The following is a 26,725-nucleotide window of genomic DNA, read 5'->3' as shown; positions in this document are numbered from 1 at the left end:
TTTTCACAACCCACAGGATCCCAGCACGGTAAACAAAACAATGGAAGACCGTCTGTCTCCTCTCTCTATCTCTCTTTACTTCTCTCTCTCTCTCTCTCTGGCCAACCCTCTCTCTCTCTCTCTCTCTCTCTCTCTCTCTCTCTCTCTCCCTGCCCGCCGTACTTTTCTCGCTCCCCGGGAAATTAAGTAAGACTGAGGGCACACAAATACCCGAACGGACGCATGCGCACACACACGCACGGTCGCGCGTGCACACACACACACGCGCGTACACGCACACTCTAATAAACCATAAGTGCCCCTGAAATATTAACAAGATGCTGGGAGTGGAGCTCCCAGCAGATCCATTGGCCTGCCATCTTCAATCTGGAATCCAAAACAAATAGCACTCCTCTCCTCTCCTCTCCTCTCCTCTCCTCTCCTCTCCTCTCCTCCCTACTCTCCTTCATCTACCGCTAACAGCTGATTGCAACGGGGCCCAAACCGCTGACCACAGTCAGTCTGGGAGGACCCCCCGGCCCGAGCTCCAAGCTCCCTCACCCCATCCCCCCCCTCCCCGCTCTAGCGGACCATCGATCCTGAGATGTCAGGTGACCTGGCTGGCTCGCCGCACCCAGCCTGATGGATGGCCGTACCACCATACACCTCTCTATCAATATCTACATATTGTCATTGTTGGGCGGAAACCTTGTATGTCCAAAACCGTTCGTTTTGTATTTATCGTTTTAAAAATGATCTAAACTAGTGAAAACAGCCGATCTGCAAGCACACACCGCCTTGTGTGCTTGTAGATCGGCTGTTTTCACTAGTTTTGTGCAATAGTCTTGTGCGATGAACCAGGGTTTTACTTTACGGAAAAACGTACAAATGTTGAAACTTGGAGATAGGAGGTTTCTGCCCGACAGTGACGATATTGTTGTCGCCGTCTCGGGTGGAAACCTTGTAATTTCCAAAAAAACATGTTGTTGCGCGCCACGTTTCACGTTTCAGGCAGTGTATTTTTGTGTGACGCATGTAGGAAGATCAAATAGGGGCAAGGTTTATGGGCGAAAAACAAAACGTGAAAAGTGAGAATATAAATGGCAAATGGTGCATTTATATAGCGCCTTTGTCCAAGGCACTTTACAGAGATTATGCTCACCGGGAGCAACGAGGGGGTTCAGAGTCTTGCTCAAGGACTCTTTGAAACTAAAGGGCTTTGCACACAGGCGCGATTTTCAACAATTGCGTTATATCCGTTTGCTGCATGATTAAAACGCAATGGATTTGTAGGAGTCATAAAAGGAGTGATGAGTTTTTACCGCATGCGACAAGACGCACAAATCGAACTGGGTTTGATCGAAAAAGAAACGCACTGCCGCAGCCACCTGCCGCATGGTAAATTCGGAGCCGGTGTGCATGAGTTAATTTAGAATCATTGTTTTCTTCTTCGTCCGTTTTTTCCGTGCGAAAAATGTGTGCAAAGTGCTTAACTCTGGGGGAGCCCGGGATCGAACTGGGGACCCTTCGGGAACCCTTCCGTGTTCTCCTCTACCCCTGAGCCACTGCCAGGCCCCAGAATATGGAGATAATAGGTTTCAGCCCGACAGCGACGGCGATATATGAGCAGAGTGTTTGCAAAGTGGTCTTTCTTTGGCATCCTTTATTTAGTTGTGTATTGACCACAACAACATCCCCCTCCTCCCAGCACTCAAAGAACCAAAACAATACAATACTGGGATGAAATCCCAGTTAACAGCTGACTAGTGACTACCTACATGTGTGTGGATCACTTCATCAGGCAGACAGACAGACAGACAGACAGACAGACAGACAGACAGACAGACAGACAGACAGACAGACCCTCTCATAGACGGGCTAGCTTCCTGCAGAGCTAGTATGCCATAAAACGGGGGAAAAACTACGACAACAACAAAAAAACAGGAGAGCTTTACAGCCTCTTCTGTTTATTGCCAAAGAAAGAAAGAAAGAAAGAAAGATCAAAAGCATGCTTAGAGGGATATCATGTTTTGGAGCAGGTGTGTATTCGGGATGGGACGATGCGCGATACTATCGTTTATCGTGATAAAAAACACTCACGATAATCGTATCGTGGAGATTTCATTTATTGCGATATCGTCCTCCGTCATGCACTGGGATCAATTCACCTTTTATTTGCCGAGCTGCATATCTGGTACCACTTAAACCCTCTATAATTGGTGAAAGGTACTTATAATATACGTACTTGATACAGTCTTTTTCACTCTATATCAAATGTCTTTGCCAATAAAATGCCGATCTACAAGCTCACAACGCGTCGCGTTGCGACGCGTTATGAGCTTGTAGATCTGCTATTTTTTGGCAAATGTTCGGCCCCAGGATAATGGGTTTGGATTATCGCGATAATTTTGTAAATCGCGATTTATTTTGTCACAATAATCGTGATATGACATTTTCATATCGTCCCATCCCTAGTGTGTATGTGTATTAATCATTCAAGCTTTAATTTACCGTATACATTGTCGTGCAATGCTGTCATGCAGCGAAAATAGACACCTCTACGCGCTCTGCTATTTTGGGAACATTTTAAACCATAAAGCCAGAAGTGCAGTGTGCCAGGCACTTGTTCTGTGTGTACTCCTTTTGATTAAAATATGTTGTACTATATCGTCACTGTCGGGCAGAAGTCTTGTATCTCCAAGTTTCAAATTTTTATGTTTTTTTCTACAAGCTCTTTGAGCTTGTAGATCTGCTGCTTTTGATGCTCATGTGTGACGCTGTAGTAGGCCATTTAGACCTGGAACGCATCATTACTTCAACCATTATTTAATGTCCCCTTAAAGGAGTAGTTCACCCCCAAAATGACTTTTTTTCTATTGATTACTCACTCACGCCATGGAGACTTTAGTTCAATAATATTTTTTTTGTATTTGCCGCATTCCTAAGACAAAAAAAAAATGATTATATTAAATTTACCCCCATTGATTCCGGATGGGGACCCATCCCGAATTAATGGAGGTACATTTATTGTAAACAAATTATTGTTTTAGGAATACGACAAAAACTAAAAGAATATCCATGAACTCAAGTGTCCATGGCGTGAGTAATCAATAGAAAAAAAGTCATTTTGGGGGTGAACCACTCCTTTAAGTTAACTTAATGTCCTTGTTTACATGTCCCATGCTGAGGTTTAAATCGGAATGCATTTTTTCCCTCCCAAGAAAACAGCCCTGAAGGAGCTTTAAACCGTATATATTTTCTTTGCTCTATCTTTGCCCTCGTTTAGAAGCACATGGAATGTGCTATGAATTATGCATACGTCTGATCCCCTGGAATTTGGGTGATTCCAGAGTATATAGAGTATGCTCACCGAATGCACCGCGACACCAAAAAAGATAGTCATTTCCGGCGTTGATGGACACGTCCTCATTTATTTAGTACAGGGGTCTTCAACAGGGGGTCCGGGACCCCTAGGGGGACCTCAGAGTTTCTACAGGGGGTCCTCCAAATCTTTGTGTGATAGAAACCTTTTTTTTCTCCTTTTTTCCATATTCTGAGAACTTTAGCCAAAAGTACCAAAAATAGCAGATCTACAAGCTCACAACGCCTCACGGGCCGGCAAAGAGCTTTGGTGTATTTGGGAAAAAGAGCGGACTAAGTACAGAGTGAAAGGTCATGTTTTAAGTATCGACAGTTCAAGTGGTTAAATATGTCAAAATAAAAATGTACATGAATCCAAAATACACTGATGATTTGCTGTCAAACGATGAAACGTTATGGAATCTATGAACAGGTTGTGGGGGGTCTCTGCTTCATCTCTCTCTCAGCTAAGGGGTCCTTGGCCTGAAAGCGTTGAAGACCCCTGATTTAGTGAGACTCTGATCGTATGAAAACCTTATTTTAGGTCAACATAAAACGGCAGTTGTTGTTGACCACTGCTGGTCTCCCCCTTGCCCACTGCTGTAGCTGGAGGCAGTGGGTTACACACACACACGCATACACACACACACACACACACACACACACACACACACACACACACACACACACACACACACACACACACACACACACGCACACACACGCACACACACGCACACGCAATTCAATTCAATTCAAAGGGCTTTATTGGCATGAGAAAACATACGTTTACATTGCCAAAGCAGAAGTGTACAGAGTGCAATACAATCAATCAATATAATACAATCAAAATAAAATATGTACAATTTTAAGGGGTGGAACAGTTTTCACGTATGGATATTACTCGATGCAGACAGTGCAAGGATGTGTACAGGCGGTTAGGAGGTGTAGCTCAGTTTCCACTTCATTTTGTGCGCAGTGGGTGCAAAGTCTGTTTTCTCTAGGGAGCCAGGTATGCCTATGGCGGCCTTTCTCCATCGCAAGACTGTGCTCACTGAGTCTGTACCTAGTCAAGGTTTTTCTTTGTTTTGGGTCTGTCACCTTGCTCAGGTATTCTGCCACGGTGTATTCTCTGTTTAGGGCCAAATAGCATTCTAGTTTGCTCTGCTTTTGGGTTGCTTCTGTCCAACGTGTCAGGTAGCTTTCTTTTTTTCTGTTTTATAATTTGGTTTACGCACGCGCGCACGCACGCACACACACACACACACACACACACACACACACACACACACACACACACACACACACACACACACACACACACACACACACACACACACACACACACACACACACACACACACACACACACACACGTTTCATGTCACCGGTTTGTAACTTGAGTATACATCATAACCAAACCTGATGTGTAATCCCAAGTCCTAAACCCAAACTCAATGTTTTTCTCATTGTAAGACTCTAGCTCTAGCTCTAAAAAAAATCTGTTTTTAACCACAGAACAACAACAGTCTCTTGTGAGGAAAAGGCAAAAAGGTCATTGCACTGTGTATTTCTCATAATTTGGACATTTGGAACTAAAAAGTATAGCTTTTTGACCCGATTCTATAAGTGTCTTTTGAAGGTTTTGAAGGTTTTTATGTCAGTGCATCTCAAACTTTTTCATTTGAAGGACCCCCAAAATTATATGTAGTTGGCATTTAGTTCCAGGGACCAAATAGAAGCAAAATTTTAGTTACAAACGTTCAAATACATATATTCAAAGATTTGCGCACATTTTCATGACTTTTTCAAAAAATAGCAGATCTACAAGCTCGCAGCGTGGCACTCGGTGCCACGCTGTGAGCTTGTATATCTGCTATTTTTTAATAGTTAAAGCATTCAATAATTCTAGGCCTAAATGGGTTAAAAACACACAAATGGATGGCACAAAAACAACGAAAACAAAGGCTTCTTTCCATTTCGCTCCATAACTGCAGTTAGTAATACAAGCTCACACATAACACGCGCGTTCCGTGTTGTTATATCCGACTCCCACGGGTGTCTGGGGCGAGGGTCCGCGGAGAGGGGGCACCGTGCCGCGCTGCTCGCGGTCGGGCCGTCGGCGGGGGAAATGTCCACCGTCTCTGGAAAGAATGAACTGGCGGAGGTGTGAAAGGCAATTAGCCGGAGGGCGGACCGACGGGGCGAGACAAGACAGATGAGAGGGGAAGAGGAACATGTCTGGGCTGGTTCCGAATTACTGACCGTTGCCCCCCGAAGGAAGGTTTGGTTTCCTCCACCCCCACCCAGGGGCGTCACAAGGGGGGGGGGGAAGTGGGACTGAGTTACTAGGGCCCAAGGTGGAGGGGCCTTAATTATTTTATACTTTAGCTATTGAAAAATAGCAGATATACAAGCTCGTAGCGTGGCACCGAGTGCCGCGCTGCAAGCTTTTAGATCTGCTATTTTTGAAAAGTCGTGAGAATGTGTGCAAATCTTTGAATATATGTATTCTTTACGCGAACATTTGTAACTGAAGTTTTGCTTCTGTTGGAGGCCCTGGAACAATTTTTTTTTAGATGGGGTTCCGTCGCCAAATACATATCTTTTTGGGGGTCCTTGACATGAAAAAGTTTGAGCACCGCTGACAACATAGGTTTCCCCAAAAAAACGTAGGATTTGAAGTATTCAAATATAGCAGATCTACAAGCTTGTTTTCAATAGTTAAAGCACAAATAATGCGTAATAATTCCCAGCCTAAATGGGTTAAACCCCCTCCCCCTATGAAGAACAACATTCATGGGTGTACCCTACCCAGGGCCCAGAATTTGGTGTGACACCCCTGCACTCGAGTAACTCTCTATGGGGGCTAATTGGAGGTTGGCGAGGGGGGAAGGGGTGGGGAGGGGGGAGAGGAGCGCGCGCTGGGAAGCCTCGCGCCCCGGCCCGTAATGGCTCCCAAAGCACGAGACCTCCTGTCATATTGACCCAGACAGACAGACTGCCGAAGAGATGGTGGGGAGAAGGGGGGAGAGGGTCTCGTCTCGGCAGTACGTATAGGCCTACGTGCGGGCAAATTACTTCCGCGTGTCTGTCCTCTGTGCGTGTGTGCGTGCGTGCGTGCGTCTCGCGGAATGTGCTTGAACTGTACATTTTGACGGGAGAGAGAGAGAGAGAGAGAGAGAGAGGGAGAGAGAGAGAGAGGGAGAAGCGAGTCAGCGAGACACTCGTCTGGCTCTCATGCATGTATTCATCAGCGCCTGGGGAGAGAGAGAGAGTGAGAGAGGCTGAGCGGGCGAGCGAGCCAGTCAATAATCACATCTGAGCTAGCGCTCTCTCACCGATGCTAATCCACGACGAGAGAGAGAGGGGGGAGAGAGAGAGAGAGAGAGAGAGAGACCCACTCCAAAATCAATTAAAACCTAATTAAGCACTCAGCTCTTTCTCCGCCCTTTCATCCTTTGGTGTCGGCGATACTGCTACTATGCGTGTGCGAGTGTGTGTTTGTTTGGCACATGTCTGCACGCGTGTAGCCCCCTCTCCCCGAGCGCGGCGCGTCGGTTACAGCCCTAAGCGGGCGTACTTAGGGGACGAGACGGCGTCGGCTCGCCGTGGGAGCTCGCCCCGCTAAAGCCTTTTTTTTCGCCCGTCGTTTCTCTGCTATAGACGGGATTACAGACGGGAGTGGGGGGGGGGGGGAGACAAGCAGAGGTTGAATCTGACGACGCTTCGCTTTTGTACGCGCCAGGCCTGCCTCCTTGTTCGAAGGCCCCTCTTTGTCTCAGACACATGTTTAAGTCACTTAGACCGGGCACGCATTATTGTGGGCTCGCCTGAAAGGCGAGAACACTATGTTATCCTCATTATTTATAGAGTGAGTTCCGTCGTGTGAATTCCGTCGCGTGAGTTCCGTCGCGTGAGTTCCGTCATGTGAGTTCCGTCGTGTAAGTTCCGTCGTGTGAGTTCTGTCGCAGACAGTACAAAGGCAGGGCCCTTAGCCAATGAGGTGCAATTGAGGTGTGAAAAATCTGGGTTTGGTGTTAGCTGGAGTGTTGCTTGAGGTTCACATGACAGTTAGCACGCTGCAGAATATAGTCACGAGCGAGCCCACACTGTTTCGTAGGAACAATATCTCTAGTTGCATATTATTATTTTATGCTTTAACTATTGAAAAATAGCGGATATGCAAGCTCACTGCGAGCTTGTAGATCTGCTTTTTAAAAAAAAGAAAAAACTTGAACATTTGAATTTTGACACAATTTTGTTGTGTCTTCTAAATCCTTCTAAGGTTTTTTGACAAACACACATTTCTACGTGAGTGGTGCTCAAACTCTTTCATGTCAAGGACCCCTAGAAGGATATTTATTTGGCCACCGACCCCTGTCTCAAAATATTTTGTATCAGGGACCCCCCAGAAGCAAATATTTTGAGTTACAAACGTTCACTTTAAAAATGACATATTCAAATATTTGCACACATTTTCATGATTTTTCAAAAATAGCAGATCTACAAGCTCGCAGCGCACGCTGTGAGCTTGTATATCTGCTATTTTTCAATAGTTAAAGCATTCAATGATTCCAGGCCTAACTTGATTAATTATGTGAAACACTGTACAACGTCGATAGTGTCAGCTCCTCCGGTGTCGACGATGGCAGCCCACGCGCGCGTTGGTACTGTAGTTAGCGGACCTCACCAGCTTTTGTGGCCTATACCGTAGCTCCCTTTTTACTCTCGCTGTATGATTAGGATTTCATTTCTTGAACATGGACATATTTGTTTTCTGTTAATGAGCTATGGCGTAATTCAACGTAATTGAAGTCCAATGCCCCTAAACAGGGGTCTTCAACAGCGGGTCCGGGATCCCTAGGGGGTCTTCGGAGTTACTACAAGGGGTCCTCCAAATCTTTGTGTGATAGAAACTTCTTTTACTCTTGTTTTATATGAACGACTTGAACCCTAGCATCCATATTCAGAGAACTTTAGCCTAAAATAGCTGATCTACAAGCTGACAACACCTCGCGCTGCGAGACGTTGTGTTGATCGGCTATTTTTGGCAAAGAGCTTTGCTCTAGAGGGGGGAAAAGAGCAGACGAATACAGAGTGAAAGATCAAGTATTGACGGTTCAAGTGGTTACAGATCTGAAAACACAAATTGACATGAATCCAAAATACACTGATGATTGTGCTGTCAAACGATGAAACTATATGGAATCTATGAACAGGTTGTGGGGGTCCCTGCTTCATCTCTCTCTCAACTAAGGGGTCCTCGGCCTGAAAACAGTGAAGACCCCTGCTCTAAAAAACGGTAGGTTCCGTACGGAACCATTGTTTACTTAGATATGGAAGGATGACCTCCCACTTGGGTAATGACGCCCCCTGGCGATCATTCAGAGAAACTACTTCAGCTCCCGTACTAACGTAGGTAGGAAGGGCCTGTCACTCAAACCGGAGTGACCCGCCTCCAGGCTATATAAACCCCCGGAGGCGGAAGTAACATCCTCTTAATACCACTCTCTGCCACATTCAGTGAAACAGAGGGGCATTACGTGGGAGGTCATCCTTCCATATCTAAGTAAACAATGGTTCCGTACGGAACCTACCGTTTACTGTCAATATTCCAGGATGACCTCCCACTTGGGATTCTTAAACTCCCCTCTAAGCCACAACCTACTCTCATACCCCCACACACCCCTCATACGGGTGAGCACAGCCCAAACGGGCGTGACCCATCACCCAGAAGGTCCCAGGCCCACCGGACCTGGGTGTGAAGGCATGAGAAAATAAAGAGAGACCCTGACAGACCGAAGTCCGCCTCATTCAACTAAATGAAAAGGACAAGTCCGCCTTATAAGTAAGACACACTATATAAGGAAAACACAGGGTCCCCCCAAAGTACCCCAGGTGGCTACATGCCCACCTGTGGGAGGGGAAGATCCGACTCCTCTATGACGTAGAGGAGGCAACTGCACCCAGAACCGAATGCGCTAGCGAAGAGGATTCGATATCCAGGTGATAGTAGGCTGCAAAGGTAGAAGGCGAAGACCAATTCGCCGAAACACAAATCTCCTGAACGGAGACTCCCTTTGCCAGTGCCCACGAAGTAGTCACACCTCTAGTGCTATGGGCTTTAAGTGCCGCCGGCACTTCCACACCCGCACTAGAGTAAGCCAGCCTAATAGCATCCACAATCCACCTCGAAAGAGTGGGTCTAGACACCGGCTTTCTGACAAGAACATTGCCCATTTCTACAAAGAGCTGAGAAGAAGCTCTAGAACCAGCAGTCCTGTCACAGTAGGCCTTCAATGCCCTGACAGGACAAAGGCAATTCAGCCGTTCATCCTCCACCGAGACAACCGGAGGAGGATGAAAAGCCAGAAGAACAACAGGCTCCTTAGGAACCACCATGTTCTTAGGAACAAACTTAAGATGAGGCTTGAGCAACACCTTGAGATCATTGTTCATAAACTGCATGCACTCCGCAGACACCGAGAGAGCTTGCAGGTCACCAACTCTTTTAGCCGTGGCCAAAGCCAGCAAAAGAGCCGTCTTGAAACTCAAAAGTTTCAAAGGCATCCCTACAAGCGGCTCAAAGGGAGCCCGACATAGGCCCCCTAGAACCACCTGCAGATCCCAAACTGGGAACAAAGACCTAGTCACCGGCCTCAAACGTTCAACTCCTTGCATGAACTTGATGACCTCCGGGACTTTAGAAGGTGCCTTGCCCGCCACCCCCAGGTGACAGGCATTAATAGCCGCCAAATACCCCCTAAGGGTAGAAAATGCTAGACCACTTCTCAAGCGGTTCTGCATAAATTCCAGAATTTCCTGGGCTGACGCCACATGAGCCACCACAGGTGGAACACGCGACTCACACCAGTCCTCAAAGGCATTCCACCTTCCATCATAAGACGCCCTCGTAGAGGGCGCCTTAGCACTCTGAATGGTATCAACCACTTCAGAAGAAAAACCGGCTGCCAGCAGGTTTAACCTTTCACGTGCCAAACCCACAGGTCTAGGACCTGCAGGTCTTGGTGGAAGATCTCCCCCCTGGCCTGACTCAACAGGTCCCTGCACTGAGGCAGCTGCCAACCCGGTTCGCAAAGGAGAGGGGCGATCGCCGATCTCCACGTGCCCTTGTAGGGAGCTACCAGGAGCATCTCCAGACCGAACCTCCTGACTCTCTCCAGAGTGGGTCGGATTAAGTCGAAGGGGGGAAACGCGTACAGTAGACCTCTCGGCCACGTGTGCGCTAAGGCGTCCAACCCCAAGGGAGGACTGCCCTTCACCGCGAAGAACAACGGACACTTCGTATTCTCCGCTGACGCAAACAGGTCCGCCACTGGCTGACCAAACTTGCGAAAAATCTGGCTCACCACCCTGGGGTGGAGAGACCAATCCTCGTAGCGAGGACCTCCCCTGGACAGGAGATCTGCTCCGCTGTTGAGGAGACCTGGGACGTGTGAGGCCCTGATCGACTTGAGGCGCGACAAGCACCAAACCGTCAATTCTCGAGCCAGACGGTCCAGTGGCAACGACGACAGGCCCCCCTGTTTGTTGACATAAAACATGGCCGTCGTATTGTCTGTCCTGACCAGGACGTGACAATGCAAAATCCAAGGCTCGAAATGCTTGAGCGCCAGGAGTATAGCCATCAACTCCAAATAGTTGATATGACGACCCCTCATCTCCAGAGGCCAAAGCCCCTGCGCTGTGCGCCCCTCGAAAGTGGCTCCCCATCCACTGAGACTGGCGTCTGTCGTGATCGACTTGTGGGAAACCACCTCGCCAATCGAGACTCCGCTGGTGAGGAACCCCTCCACCAGCCACGGAGACAGGGCGATCGCGCAGGAAGGGGAAACCGTAACCTTCTTGTACTTCAAGGAGGGCGGGATCCCGAGGGATAACATCCATCTTTGAAAAGGTCTCATATGAAACCTGCCCAAACGCAACAGATGTACTGCGGAAGCCATCATTCCCGTCAGTACCATGCAACTCCTGTAAGTGACCTCCTGGCCCACTTGAAAGGAGTCGAGACATTCCCGAAACCTGTCCACCCTCTCCTCTGAGAGACGGGCCGACATGTCGGATGAGTCCAGAAGGACCCCAATGAATGTAAGACGACTTGCTGGAGTCAGCATGCTCTTGCCGTGGTTGACTATGAAACCTAAGGCCTTCAGGTGAGCCAAAACCACTTGTGTGTGACGCGCCACTTCGTGGGCGGAGCTCGCTGAAATCATCCAATCGTCGATGTACGTCGCCAACCTGACGCCCTGCTGTCTCAGCGGGGCGATGGCTGCTTCGGTCACTTTCACGAAAACCCTCGGGCTCAGTGACAGACCGAAAGGGAGTACTGTATACTCGTACAGGCGACCCTCGAAGGCGAACCGAAGGAATTTCCTGTGTGGGGGATAAATCTGGACGTGCTGATAAGCATCCTTCAGATCCACTGAACAGTGGAAATCCCCTTGCCTGACCGACCGTAACATGGTGGGTACTGTTAGCATCCTGAAAACGTACTTCTTCAGGTACACGTTTAATGCCTTTAGGTCCAGGATGGGACGTAGCCCCCCCCCCTTTTTGGGCACCAGGAAATAACGGCTCCAAAATCCCATGCGGGATTGGGTCCTGTCCAGCTCCACTATAGCACCCTTGCTTAGCAATGAGCTGATCTCTTCTCTCAAAAGACTTGCTTTTAAACCACGTGCTCTGGTATGAATAACCCTGCTCGAAAGCGGGGGTATATCTGCGAACTGTAACCTGTAACCCCTGGTTATCGTTCGAAATACCCAATGGCTCGGGTTGCATAACTTCCACTGGCGCGCACAGCGTGCTAGCGTGTTTTGAGCGAGAGAAACCCCACCACTGTGCTTCCGTGACGGCGGAGCTTTTTGGCGGCCGGACCGGAAGTGGGGAACCTGCGTATCCGTATCCGGAACGACCGGATGCGGAGCGCAAGGGTTCAATAGGCCGCATGGCGGAAACACCTTCTGGTTGTACCGCTTGACTAGCGGAGCTATTTTGCGGCGGGACCGGAAGTGGGGAACCTGCGTATCCGTATCCGGAACACCCGGATGCGGAGCGCGGGGGTTCAATAGGCCGCAAGGTGGGAACACCTTCTGATTGTACCGCTTGACTAGCGGAGCTCTTTTGCGGCCGGACCGGAAGCGGGGAGCTAGCGAATCCGTATCCGGTGAAACCGGAAGCGTTCGGTTTTCGCTCGATAGAGCGACAGGAAGAGCAAAGCGATTCGACTGATAAACAGACTCGCCCACAACTAAAGCATTCTCCCCTGACAGGAGAGGAACTTTTACGTTTAATACCTGCTCTAAGGCCTTTATGCTTGTCCCTTGACCCGGGCTCATAGTAGGCCGACAGAATTTCTGACTCAAGGTTAAATTCATAGCATCGCTCACGCGAGGGAAAATCCACTCGCGCGCATGAGGAACCATATAATTGTTTGACGTTAACATTACTGGTTGCTGATAAAACCTCTGACTGATTAAAGAGTCCTGACGGGACTCCATCATTCTTACAGGAGGCATGCATAAAGGATTCATATTGTCGACGCGAGGGATATCCCACTCGCGCGCTTGAGGAACCACATAATTGTTTGACATTAACATTACTGGATTCTGATAAAACCTGTGATTGATTATCGAGTCCTGACAGGACTTCATCATTACTACAGGAGGCATGCACGATGGGGTCGTCTGTGCTAGTGCGAGAGAGTTGGACAGAGACAGACTTTGCTCTTTCAACATGTTTATTGTCGACACAGGAGGCATCAAAATTAACATTTTCATTTCCCCGACACGGGGTACCGAAAAACGCCCTCGTTTGGGGGGAGGGGGACCGAGAGACACCTCGGACCCCCGCCCCAGCACAATTCCCCTCTTCAAAGTGTCATTTGCGCTGTCCCCTACCGCGGCCCCCGCGGTATGAAGACTGCTGCCTGCCATCCTTGGACGGGCGGCGCGGCTGAGCGCGCTCGGGAACCACAGCCTTGCTGCGGGGCCTGTCAGGCGCCCTGGCTGCAGAGGCTCCCCTGGAGGAAGACGAGTGCTTCTTAAAAGAAGCAGAGCGGCCCCTTTCCTTGGCGCGGGAGGAGCGGGACGTCCTCCTAGCTTGCTGCGGTTCATCCTGTGGCACTGTGGTGGACTCGACGATGTCCTTAGCCGCCTTGAAGAAGGTAACTCTACCCTGCAGCAGCTCCAAGCCCCCACCCATGAGGGTGGTGGGACTGTTCTCCATGTTTATGAGAGACTTGTACATCTCCCCGCGAGGACCTAGAGGCTTCTCGCCCACGTCCCTCTTAGGCTCGAGGTCGACATAGTCGAGCCAGCGGGCTCTCTCAGACTGGAGGTTGTAGTCCATGGACCTGCCCATCCACTTAACCGCATGCCAATTGACCTTCAGCATGATGTCAAATAGGGTGTTCAGTTCAGCTGTGTGCTCCCCCGTGGGCAGACCTTTGACCAGGTCCTTGGTGGAAGCGAGCAAGAGCTGGATCAAATTCAGGTCCTTAGCGGCCAGAGCAGCGGACCGGTAGGCGTTACGAGCCCTGTCCGACTGCAGCTTGTCCTCCAGGACAGTGAACCCCGGCGGGTTGGTGCCGACGGGGCCAACAAACGGCCCGTTTATAGCTGTGCCTACATCTTTGTACTGGGGTCTGACGGAACTCAGAAAAGATTGTGCCAACAGGTGGTCCAGGTTAGGGCAGGTGGACATGCCTGCCTCCGCACCGCCCACCAAATCCAACACAGAAAAAGGCAGCTTCCTGGGGTCTTTATGTGTCTTCCATGAGGAATGGAGGGCCTTGGTGAAACCTTTCACCAGCGGCAGCCTGGAGAGGACATACGGGGCGGGAACCGAAGGCTCCTGCCCGGGCATTTCGTCATCATCCTCGGCCTCTTCAGAGGGGAGAGGAGGTGGCAACTCCTCTCCAACTCTGGCCAGAGCTCTCATGTAGACTGTGAGATGATCCAGCATTTCTGCTGCAGAATCGACGTCCTCTGCTCCCGCTTCACTCGCTTGACTGGCGGGTGGAGGGGCAGTGGTGCCTGAGGAGGCCTGGGAGCTCCCTGCGGCGTCCAGTTGACGTGCTGGAGCCGCAGGGGCATTACCTTTCACAGTGACCGTGAGTCGAGAACCCTCGTCCTCGACGGAGTCCTCCTCCTCCTCGGCCGTGTATCCAGAGTATTCAGAACCAGAACCCTCGCTCTGACAGGAGCTCAGGTCCGACTCTCGCCTGAAGGTCTGGACTGTTTTGGTGATGCTCACGTCGAGGGGGACGTCCCCGACGGTCACATCCAAGCGTTTCTTTTTGGGCACCGCGCCCGAAGGGGAAAAGGCTACCGGAGATTTCTGGATGTTAGCCTTCTTGGTCGCCTTCTTAGCGGCGACTTCACCAGACCCGCCAGCTCCAGTGACAGTGGAGCTAGCTGCGGTCGGTTGCGCGGCAGGCGGTGTCTCATGTAGCACGGCGCCATCTTGACTTGGAATGGCGCGCTGATTGCCAAGCGGATCTCCGGAAGGCAGCGCCGCACCTTGACCAACGGTGCGGGCCGCCTGGGGAAGGAAAGACTGGGCTGTGGGGTTGAGAGCAGTGGACCCACCTGGTGGAGCGCAGGCCCCGAGGCCTGCCCTGGCTAGGTAGAACCGGTGTATCAGTACATCTTGGTCGTAGGCCACGCAGCAGTCACAGAAAGGTCCTGCTCTCCCCTGAGGACTCAGTGCAGAGAAGGCGTGTGCAACGCCCATGCAGCCGACACAGAGATGGTGAAGATCCTGTCCGTCGATGAGTCCTGGACAGCCTGGACATTGCCTCGGCAGGAAGGCCAGAGGATCCATGGCGAAGCACTGTAGATAGAGTTAACCAGAAGCAGACGAGCTAACAAGCTAACGGCTAAGGCTAGGCCACGCTTGATTCGGGCAGGGCCTGAACAAGCGGTAAGCAGTGTAGCTAACGTTAACAATAGCAGACGAGCTAACAAGCTAACGGCTAATGCTATGCCACGCTTGCTTCGGCGGAGGCCTGAACAAGCAGTAATAATCCTTTGTTATAAAAGGAAATAACCGTCGATTTAGGACGGAACAAGAATAAGTATTCTTAAGTACGGGTTAATTCAACACTCGCCAGTGGGCGACTCCAATGCCACCGCTTTAGGCTAATGCGCGAAGAATAATAATACAAAGGCTGAGTTTCAACTTATCTGAATGTGATATCGCAGAGAGTGAAAAGAGGATGTTACTTCCGCCTCCGGGGGTTTATATAGCCTGGAGGCGGGTCACTCCGGTTTGAGTGACAGGCCCTTCCTACCTACGTTAGTACGGGAGCTGAAGTAGTTTCTCTGAATGATCGCCAGGGGGCGTCATTACCCAAGTGGGAGGTCATCCTGGAATATTGACAGTAAACACATCTCAACATTAAGCCTTGCGTCGCTTATTCTGCTTATGTTATAATGGGCAAACATGCACCCCGAGATCAGCTTGGAGATCGGCTATTTCTGGCAAAGATATTTGGCATTGAGGGGAGACAAAAAAAGGGGTGGGAGACCAAGTATAGACCCCTGGGTGACCCAGTGCATTTTAAGTGGTCAAGAGAGGCCTATTCTTAGAGACACCGGCCCTCAGTAACAATTATCAGCGTGGGCCGATTATATCTCAGTAAATATCAAATATCAAAATGAGAGAGCGACAAAGGACCGACGTGTCACTAAGGTCCTGTTTGAAGGCATCTTGGCTCCGCGTCAAATTCTAGTGAGTGCACTACTCGGGCATGCAGATTTTATTTTTTTGGAGCGAGGAGGTTCACACTCACTGCAGAGGTGAAGAACAGTCCATTTACCTGGCAAATGCCCAGGATCGGTGCGTCCATTCATAACTTTTCTTTATTCTTGATTTATTTGCACTGACTATGGATACTTATTTTTGGCCCTGCACTATTGGCTTGTGTTGGTTGAATTGAGTACTATTGCCGTGTTGTTATACAGTATAGCGGTGAGATACTTGTGTTGCACTGACTAGCATTGACTGTTTGTACACTTTTGTTTGGCACTGCTTTGTTAAGTTGTGCTTTGTGTATTGCATTTTTGTGTGTGATGTGTCACTTATGAGCGTTTCTTGGTATTTGCATGTGCAAATAAAAATAAACGTAAAACTTCCTATGGTTAATATGAGCATCAAATAAATATGTGTGTGTCTTTATTTGCACATGCATGCCATAAATTCCATAGGGATAGACCACACATGGTTTTATGACATCATCAACTTGCGACAGGCATTTCCCCTATTGAGTGAAAACATAGCTATTTCTAGAAGAAATAAAATATTTAAGGTGTTTTTAATCATCATAATTTTAATCATTTTTTTTGGTTTTTGTCACATTCCTAAGACAAAAATGTGATAACAATAAATTTACCCCCATTCATTCCGGATGGTGACGGGTCACCATCCGGAATCAATGGGGGTAAATTTACTCGAATACATTTTATGTATTATATTATTGAACTCTACTCTCCATGGCATGACTAATCAATAGAAAAAAAGTCATTTTGGGGGTGAACTACTCCTTTAAGCCCTATACGGCTGTTTGACAATATTATTAAATTACATTTTGGAAAACTTTTTTCGAACTTTCTTTCGAAAAAAAACAACAACTTTAAGTATATTTTGACGCCAATACTTTTGTACTCTTAAGCTGCGTCCAAACCTCAAGCTATTTCTTCTATTCTAGTCGGGTTCTATCGCTTCACTATGGTCGCTCAGGTTTGCGTTGGTAAAAAATCAAGGCGAAACACCCGAAAAAGAGGGAGTCCCAAAACCAAACACCCAAAACACGTCCTTGTCTCCGGACAACATCAACGCTGATTGGTTGTCAGGACGCGATGGGTGGAGTGGGGGTGAAGCGAAGGTCGCTTCAGTTGGATTTTTCCAAGTGGGGCGGCGCGAACGAGGCGACGTTCGCACCATTCGCGCCGCCCCGTTCGGATCGTTCGCGCCGTGCCCCGGTTGCGCGTCCTCTCGTCTTTGCTTTGACTTTGTATGTAATCGCGCCGCTCGAACCATCCAGGTTTGAACCCAGCTAAACTCAAGTTACAGTTTTGACTGAAAGCTTGTAAAATATACAATTCATGGTGGTAGAAAGCAGAGTTGCTTGCTCAGGTCATTTCAGTTCATTCCAGAGCAGTTTATGGGAGTGAAATCATGCTGCCAGTGAAGTCCCATTAACAGACCATGGTTTTTTGAAGTGCCTGTCATCGCCTCGTGAAGTGTAAGGGAAACAACAACCCTGTTGTTTTTGACGGATTTGTCGCATGAGCTAATTGAGATGGGTTGCGTGTGCGTGTGTGTGTGTGTGTGTGCGTGCGCGTGCCTGCATGCATGCGTGCTTAGGGAGGATGCCTTCCCAAAGCGGAGGAGGGATGGGACGATACGCGATATTATCGTTTATCGTGATAAAAAAACACTCACGATAATCTTATCGCGGAAATTTAATTTATCGTGATATCGTCCTCCGTCATGCACTGGGATCAATTCACCTTTTATTTGCCGAGCTGCATATCCGGTACCACTTAAACCCTTTGGTAAAAGGTACTTATAATATATATACTTGATACAGTCTTTTTTTCACTCTCTATCAAATGTCTTTGCCAAAAAATAGCCGATCTACAAGCTCACAACGCGTCGCAAGGCTTGTAGATCGGCTATTTTTTGGCAAATGTTCCGCCCCATGGAAAATGGATTTTGATTATCTTGATAATATTGTAAACCGCGATTCCTTTTGTCACAATAATCGTGATATGAAATGTTCATATCGTCCCATCCCTAAAGCGGAGAGAAAGAAAGAAAGAAAGAAAGAAAGAAAGAAAGAAAGAAAGAGGAGTGCCTCAGTCGCTCTTAAAGTGCGCAAACACCATATTGACAATCAATTAACAATTGCTGCAATGTATAATACATTAAATGCAAAACATTCATGTTTAATGGGAAACACACTCGCGCTCACACACACTCTCACGCGCACACACGGAAGACGAAAGAGCACGATGGTTGATCTCATAGTTTTGACCTCATGTGAACCTGCTAATCCGATCAAATGTGAAGCGGGTCTGATATGATATGCGGTCAGTCTGTTGTACGTGTCCTCTGGCATTGTACTTTTGTGGTGTGTGCTGCGTGCCCATGTGCACGCACACACACACACACACACACACACACACACACACACACACACACACACACACACACACACACACACACACACACACACACGTGAGTGTGAGCGTGTGTGTTTATACGTGAGACAATACGTACGGAGTGATAGATATGGCCAATTAATTCTGTATAGTTAAGGTCAGTGCGTGCACACACGCGCACGCACACACACACACACACACACACACACACACATGCACAAGCACACACTGATTGACCCGCTAGTTAGCAGGAGCGTGTCGCTGTTTCTACACGTAATCCTTTCGACAACCTAACCCGAACCTCCGTGGGGTGAGGCGCTATCCTTCCGATGCTCCGTTGTTGAAATGTTGCGTTGTCGAAAGAGCGAGATTCCCCCTAATCAACCACTAAAGCACTTTAACTCGCTGGACTTGGTAAGCTGGACACGAGCTGGCCAGCGACGCGCCGCAAGCTTGTAGATCTGCTCTTTTCGATACTTTTTGAACATTTCCGTCCGTTTCTGACCATCTCTGAAGATATACTTTTGCAATTTGTGCTTTTTAATACTCAAGTATTTACTTGAGTATATCGTCACTGTCGGACAGAAACCTTGTATCTCCAAGTTTCAAATTTGTATATTTTTTCGCAAAGTAAAGCACCGTTTCATCACACAAGGCCGTCGCACAAAAGTAGCGAAAACAGCCGATCTACGAGCACACAACGCCTCGCGGCGCGAGGCGTTGTGTGCTTGTAGATCCGCTGTTTTAACTAGTTTCAATAATTTTTAAAATGATGAATGCAAAACGAACGGTCTTGGACATACAAGGTTTTCACCCGACAATATAATACTTTGTCCACCGCTACGCCACAGTATCCATGTCCGTCAGGAGGAGTTCATCCAGGGTCCATCTCAAAGCTACCCGGAGTCATTTTTCAATCTTCCGTTTCCTTCCTTCCTCCCTATCTCTCTCTCTCTCTCTCTCTCTCTCTCTCTCTGTGCCTCTCTCTCTGTCTCTCTGTCTCTGTCTCTCTCTCTCCCTCTCTCTCTCTCCCTCTCCCTCTCCTGATAGTTTTATGTTTTTCTGATTTGGACCCGGGCGGTCCCCGGGTGCGCTCCTTACTTTTTCATGAGCACTCGCAGTCTATTTCTGATCCAGCTTATTAATAAGTCCGGCCCCAGCTGTCTATTTGTACATGTCTTCTCTTCCCTGCAAGATGCTCTGCCTTTGTTGTTTGTCTCTCACAGCTCGTTGTGGTATACCGTGGTTGTCGGGGTGGAAACCTTGTATGTCCAAAACCGTTTGTTTTGTATTTATCATTTTTAAAATGACTTAAACTAGTGAAAACAGCCGATCTACAAGCACACACCGCCTCGCGGTGCGAGGCGTTGTGTGCTTGTAGATCAGCTGTTTTCACTACTTTTGTGCGACGGCCTCGTATGATGAAGCAGGGCTTTGCTTTGCGAAAGAATTGACACATTTGAAACTTGGAGATGCGAGGTTTCTGCCCGACAGTGACGATACTCTCTCTCTCTCGCTCTCTCACTCTCCCCCCTCATAGATCAAAGCCCGGTGGCTTTGGAGATTGGATCTTACCGACGGATATTAGATTCTTGTCCTGCGCTGCAAACCGGGGGCAAGGCTGAATCCCTGACAGTTCGATATACAGTTTATTGGACGTGTCAAACGGGGGGGTTTTCGGAGGTGGGGGTTGCAAGGTGGAAACACTTTGGTCGGTGCTTTTGAAACAAAGCCAAGTTATGTGGGAGATATATTTATTTGTGACCGTGCCACGGACACCTTGTACGCTATAGCTAGGCCCCCGCGTGCGAACCCCACCCCCCTCCCCGGGCTGATAAATAGCGCCGGACCTGTCTTGCTTTTTATTAGCCTAGCCCTCGTAACATTCTCTCTCTCTCTCTACCTCCCCTCTCATCCCTATGCGTCTCTCTTCTTGTCTCTCTCCTCTCTGTCTCTCTTTTTGTCTGTCCGTCTGTTTGTGTTTAGTGTACATATTTCTCAGTTTACTCCACCCAATGCCGTGTTTTTCTTTTGACGGATTTAGCAGCTAGCGAGGGTTTAGCTAACGTTAGCATGGCAACGCGAGACCGCCCCAGCGTTGTCGGTAACAGCCTGAGTCATACTTTTTTTGTGCCGCGTTGTGAGCTTGCACACCCACTATTTTCAGAAACACCCGCATGCAGCTTATAATTCTTTAAATAGCCACCATGCTTGAATTTATGATTACTTAATGGTATGGCACTGATACAAGAAATAGACAGGAGTCAAGAAGACCTTCTCCGGGTTCAGTTTATTGTCCGGCCGGTCTGGGGAAAGTTCCAACTAACATCGCATACATAGGGGTTTATATGCATTTCACTCACGCAGACCTAGTTAACTTTGCATTCCATTGTCAGCAAGCTGTACAATAAGCTTAGTATTCATAGGTAGTCCTCTTATGACTTTTCGGTGGTAGGCCTACTAAACACGTTTTTTCTTCTAACAAGACAAGCACAGACAGAGACCTCAAATTAAACAAATACATGATTATTGCGACCGATGGTCGCAGTTTACTATGAGAAACGTCACAGCTTGTCTGTCTCCGTCTGTCTGGACGTTAAGACGTGTACACATTTCTCCCTTTTATGCCCATATATGGAGATATGGAGATATGGAGATCCCTGTGATGCCAGGGGAACAAATCCCTTTCATGCCCATATATGGAGATATGGGGATCCCTGTGATGCCAGGGGAACAAATCCCTTTCATGCCCATATATGGAGATATGGGGATCCCTGTGATGCCAGGGGAACAAATCCCTTTTATGCCCATATATGGAGATATGGGGATCCCTGTGATGCCAGGGGAACAAATCCCTTTTATGCCCATATATGGAGATATGGGGATCCCTGTGATGCCAGGGGAACAAATCCCTTTTATGCCCATATATGGAGATATGGGGATCCCTGTGATGCCAGGGGAACAAATCCCTTTTATGCCCATATATGGAGATATGGGGATCCCTGTGATGCCAGGGGAACAAATCCCTTTTATGCCCATATATGGAGATATGGGGATCCCTGTGATGCCAGGGGAACAAATCCCTTTTATGCCCTATTGCGTTTGAAATAAAACCCTACAAGCGATGCTAATTATCTGTGTGTGTGTTTCAGGTACGACTTCGTCGAGATCCGCGACGGCACCTCGGAGTCGGCGGGCGTCCTGGGCCGCCACTGCAGCAACATCGCCCCGGCGCCCATCATCTCCTCTGGCCCCTCCCTCCAGATCCGCTTCGTCTCGGACTACGCCCACCAGGGGGCGGGCTTCTCCCTGCGCTATGAGATCTTCAAGACGGGTGAGTGTGTGTGTGGATGCATGGCGGTGTCGGGTGTTTGGGATTTCGTACAAAACTCCAGTCCCCATCCCATAGAGCAGGGGTCTTCAACGTTTTCAGGCCAAGGACCCCTCAGTTGAGAGAGAGATGAAGCAGGGACCCCCACAATCTGTTCATAGATTCACACAATCTGTTCATAGATTCCATATAGTTTCATCATTTGACAGCACAATCGTCAGTGTGTTTTGAATTCATGTCAATTTGTGTTTTCAGATATTTAACCACTTGAGCCATCAATACTTATAAAACTTGACCTTTCACTCCGTACTTAGTCAGCTCTTTTTCCTCTCTACACCAACGCTCTTTGCCGAAAAAAGCTCACAACGCCTCGCAGCGCGAGGCGTTGTGAGCTTGTAGATCTGCTATTTTTGGCTAACGTTCTCAGGATATAGACACTAGGGTTCAAGTGCATGCATATAAAAAAGGAGAAAAAGATGTCTATGACACAAAGATTTGGAGGACCCCCTGTAGTAACTCTGGAGGACCCCCTAGGGGTCCCGGACCCCCTGCTGAAGAACCCTGCTATAGAGATCTTGACGGGTCTATCGAGGACCCGACAAAACCCAGAGACCCAACCCTTGATATACAAAAAAAAGAGCGGATCAGGGATTCACAATCTTTCAAGATTTTTCTAAATGTTTCGAAAATCTACAAGGACCACTGGGTGTGCAAGGACCCTAGCCTGGAACCAGACTAATCCGCCTGGGCAAAAAAACTTGCTCAATTGTGAATCCATTTCTGTCCCCCAAAGCATTGGGGGACCAATCAGGGTCTGGTTGGGGGACCAATCAGGGTCTGGTCTAACCAATCGTGTCCAGAGCCATTTTTTTAACCCACCCCTTGGAAATGAAAATTCTGTTTGTGAGTCCAGACTAATATCCGACACGCAGTGAGGAATTAGTATGAGCAACGCGAGGCTACAAGGACCCCACTTTGAGAACTACTGCTCTTCTACACACACGCGACCCCCCACCCTTACTGAAGTGAAATGGGGTTGTTTGTGAATGGACAAGCGGAATTTGGGTTCTGGTGTCCCTTGCGTGGGTGGTAGAGCGGGTTTGGTGGCCTGCATGGTTTCCTCCGCCGTCGGTGTGTTAATGTGTGAATGCTGAATGGGTGAAGTGAAGTGCCTTGCTTTGGATAAACGCGATGAATACGCTGTGTACTGTAAATGCACTGCCAGGCGACTGAATGAGTTTTGAGTTGCTATTGTACCTTTTGGAGAGGAGAACAGAGTCGTGGAGAGGGAGCGCGGTCCTGTCTCCATCAGGAGACAGATAAAAACATATTGTAGCTTTAGCTTCACGCTCAGAATGCTCACCGCTAAACGCACAGCTCACTCTCACATAATAGAAGTGTGACGGTAACCTTCATACTGGCCCAGGGGCGTCACAAGGGAGGGAAAAGTGGGACTGAGTTACTAGGGCCCAAGTTGGAGGGGCCTTAATTATTTTATACTTTAGCTATTGAAAAATAGCAGATATACAAGCTCACAGCGCGGCACAGAGTGCCGTGCTCCGAGCCGAGCTTGTAGATCTGCTATTTTTGAAAAGTCGTGAAAATATGTGCAAAGCTTTGATTATATGTATTTTTTAAGCGAACATTTGTAACTAAAATTTTGCTTCTGGGGGGTCCCTAGATGGGGGTCCGTGGCCAAATACATATCATTTTGGGGGTCCTTCACATAAAAAGGTTTGAGCACCATTGCCATAGAAACATAGGTTTAAAAGAAAAACGTAGGATTTTAAATATTCAAAGAAATAGCAGATCTACAAGCTCGCAGCGCGGCACTCACACTGTGGGCTTTGGATGCAGTTTCTTTTTTCCCCTCCCATTTCCTTAACTAACAGTGTTGGACTTGCACGTTTCCCACCCTAACAGCGACGATAATATAGTCGACCTCATTGGCCGTTTGAACTGTCAAATATTGACTTGTAAACCGCAGTTCACCCAACAGGGTGACCCGCTGTCTCAGACACTCATTCTCGACTTAGTGTCACTGAACTTGAAACAGTTCAACTTCCATCTTTGTTTTTGTGTGTGTGCGTGTAGTGTGTGTGTGTGTGCATGTGTGTGTGAATCTTCCTCTTCTTGGTCGGGCCCCTTCGGCTAACGACCTGTGACTTGTGATCTCTCACCCCGCCTTTGCGTATGGCGCGTGCACGCGCGCTCAGGCGACACGCTCGGAGCGATTAACATCAACAGAGGGGGGCCGCGCCGCCCTCGCGCTTATAAACACAAGTTTTACTGGAACCGGTGGCTCGGTGGGTGGGGAGAAAGATTGTGTTTTAGTGGCCTTTCATTGCCGCCGAAGAATCCTGGGAATGCTCGTTTTAATAGGAGGCGATGTCATCGTCATCATCAGTACTCAGATCTTTTACTTAAGTAAAAGTTTCTTGCATTCAGATGTTGGTTCAAGTGCCAAAGTATTGGTATCAAGATATACTTAAATCACACATATAACTCATTGTGCAGAATCTGAACATTTCAGAATAATGAATATAAATTAATTTGTAGTTAATATACAGGTGGTGGAAAGGCGTATTATACTATTACTTATTATTTTGATCAACGTTTGCCTGTCATCTCTCCTGTGGTACCACATCAATGCAGCATAGAATTGTGGACAAAACCTTATGCGACAAATGAAGCAATAAGCCACAAGAGGCATGTGGTTACCTGGTATTTTATAACGGCTGAGAGGCGTGGTGAGACACGAGGCGAAGCCGAGTGTCTCCAACCCTCTCAGCCGTTATAAAATACAGGTGGAAAGAAATAACGCACCTGGGTTTGCAGAGTTTCCTGCACGAAAAAGTCTTGACCAGGGGGGGATCTCATTTTTGATAATTAATTAATTCGAGTAATTAATTCACTTAATTTTTAATATTAATTCTTATTTTTGCCATAAAAAAACACATGAATGTGCCCATGATGACGGAAAACACAACTAAATGAATTCCCTTATTTTAGACTAATTCTTATTTTTGCCCTCAACATAAAAGGAGAGGTTGACTCTTGTCTCTTGGCCAGGTGCTACAGATTTTAGTAAAGTGCTGCAGGAAACCCTGGTTTGATATAAACTGATTCAAGGTGTGGATTATAGTCTCATATACCACAGCAATTAAAGGGAAACCAGACAATCAGAATAAAGGAATGGAACAGGCCCTTTTAGAATGCAGAATAAATAATGGACCTTGATATGATTGAAAACCACTGTCCTACATTGTTGTAATTCAACATAAAAACATGATGATGATGATGATGTAGGAGGGGTCTGTTGGGCGGTTTGGGGAGATGGCGTGGGAGGGGCTTTTAAAGGTCAAAGGCCTTATGGCGGGGGTGGAGACCGGGGGGGGGGAGGGGGAGATTGATGGGGGCTGGCGGAATGGAATGTCCCCAGAGGTCGTCTGCAGGTGTAGACGCACACACACACACACACACACACACACACACACACACACACACACACACACACACACACACACACACACACACACACACACACACACACAGCCTCCGTCATAGCTGAAATATGCCGCCGGAAAATGTATTTCCGAGGTACACTCTCAAACACATCTTTAGTATTATCGTCTATTAGTATCATCCGAAACCTCCTAAAAACTGAACATTACTTTTTAGGGTTCAAATTAAAAAATAGATATATGTTGACAGATCTTTTTTGAGCTTGTGGATGTTCTACTATTGATGATTTTGTGTAACCCCTTTAGGCCTAGGTTTATTTTATGCTCTAACTATTGAAAAATAGCAGATATACAAGCTCACAGCGTGAGTGCCGTGCTAAGCCTGTATATCTATTTTAAAAAAGAAATCATGACAATTTGAGTCTTTGAATATATCTTTTTAAAAGCAAACTCAAATATTTGCTTCTGGGGGGATCCTGGAACAACATATTTTGAGATGGGTGTCCGCGGCCAAATGCATATCATTTTGGGTGTCCTTGACATTTAGAGAACCACTGATTTACAAGAAGGATTTAGAAGACATTTATAGAGTCGGGTCAAACATATTCAAAGATTTGCACAAATGTGCGATTTAAAAGAAATAGCAGATCTACAAGCTTGCTACAAGCTTTCTTGTAGATCTGCGAACAATCATAATGAAGGTGTGATAGACATTTTTTCATTTTTTTCTCTTTTTTATATGCATGCACTTGAACCCTAGTGTCCACATCCTGAGAACTTTAGCCAAAAATAGCCGATCTACAAGCTCACAACACCTCACGCTGCGAGGTGTTGTGAGCTTGTAGATCGGCTATTTTCGGCAAAGAGGTTTGGTGTAGAGGAGAAAATCAAACCTCGGTTCGAAGTGGAGCGGTGAATTTGAGCAGCTGTACCCTATGTGAGTGAGTGAGTGAGTGAGTGAGTAAACTGTGCCTGTGAGTGAGTGGTGAGTGTGCCTGGCCTGCACAAAACAGCGCCCCTCCTTTAACTAGTGTGTTGTGTGTGGCCACTCAAGGTATTGCCAGGCTACGGACACGGCCAGCCAGCCAGCCAGCCACCCAGCCACCCACCCACATACCCACGGACATACCTGTCTATTGGGAGCGCTTTCACCGCTCCAAAAAGGTGTACAGAGTGAAAGGTCAAGTTTATTAACTATTGACGGTTCAAGTGGTTAAATATCTGAAAACACAGATTGACATGAATCCAAAACACACTGATGATTGTGCTGTCAAACAAGGAAACTATAAGGTCCCTGCTTCATCTCATCTCTCTCAACTAAGTGGTCCTTGGCCTGAAAACGTTGAAGACCCCTGCTTTAACAGAAAGGAGAAAGTGTTTCTCATTAAAGATGGATG

The 26,725-nt window shown here is 47.7% G+C and overlaps 1 protein-coding gene across 1 annotated transcript in view; it reads left to right on the top strand.

The window, feature by feature from the left end:
* LOC308280242 (neuropilin-2-like) overlaps positions 1-26,725 on the top strand; it is a gene marked incomplete at its 3' end in the record, with an annotated part of 147,851 nt that overhangs the window by 38,377 nt on the left and 82,749 nt on the right. Inside the window, exon 3 of the mRNA XM_080720503.1 lies at positions 21,686-21,867. Within this exon, the coding sequence (XP_080576629.1) occupies positions 21,686-21,867 (182 nt within the window). The remainder of the gene's footprint in view (positions 1-21,685; positions 21,868-26,725) is intronic.

This window comes from Nannobrachium achirus, assembly GCF_963921795.1.
Source record: "Nannobrachium achirus genome assembly, chromosome: 24".
Classification (NCBI taxonomy): domain Eukaryota; kingdom Metazoa; phylum Chordata; class Actinopteri; order Myctophiformes; family Myctophidae; genus Nannobrachium; species Nannobrachium achirus.
The sequence above is the reverse complement of the archived record's forward strand: the minus strand, read 5'-3'. Positions and strand labels throughout refer to the sequence as shown.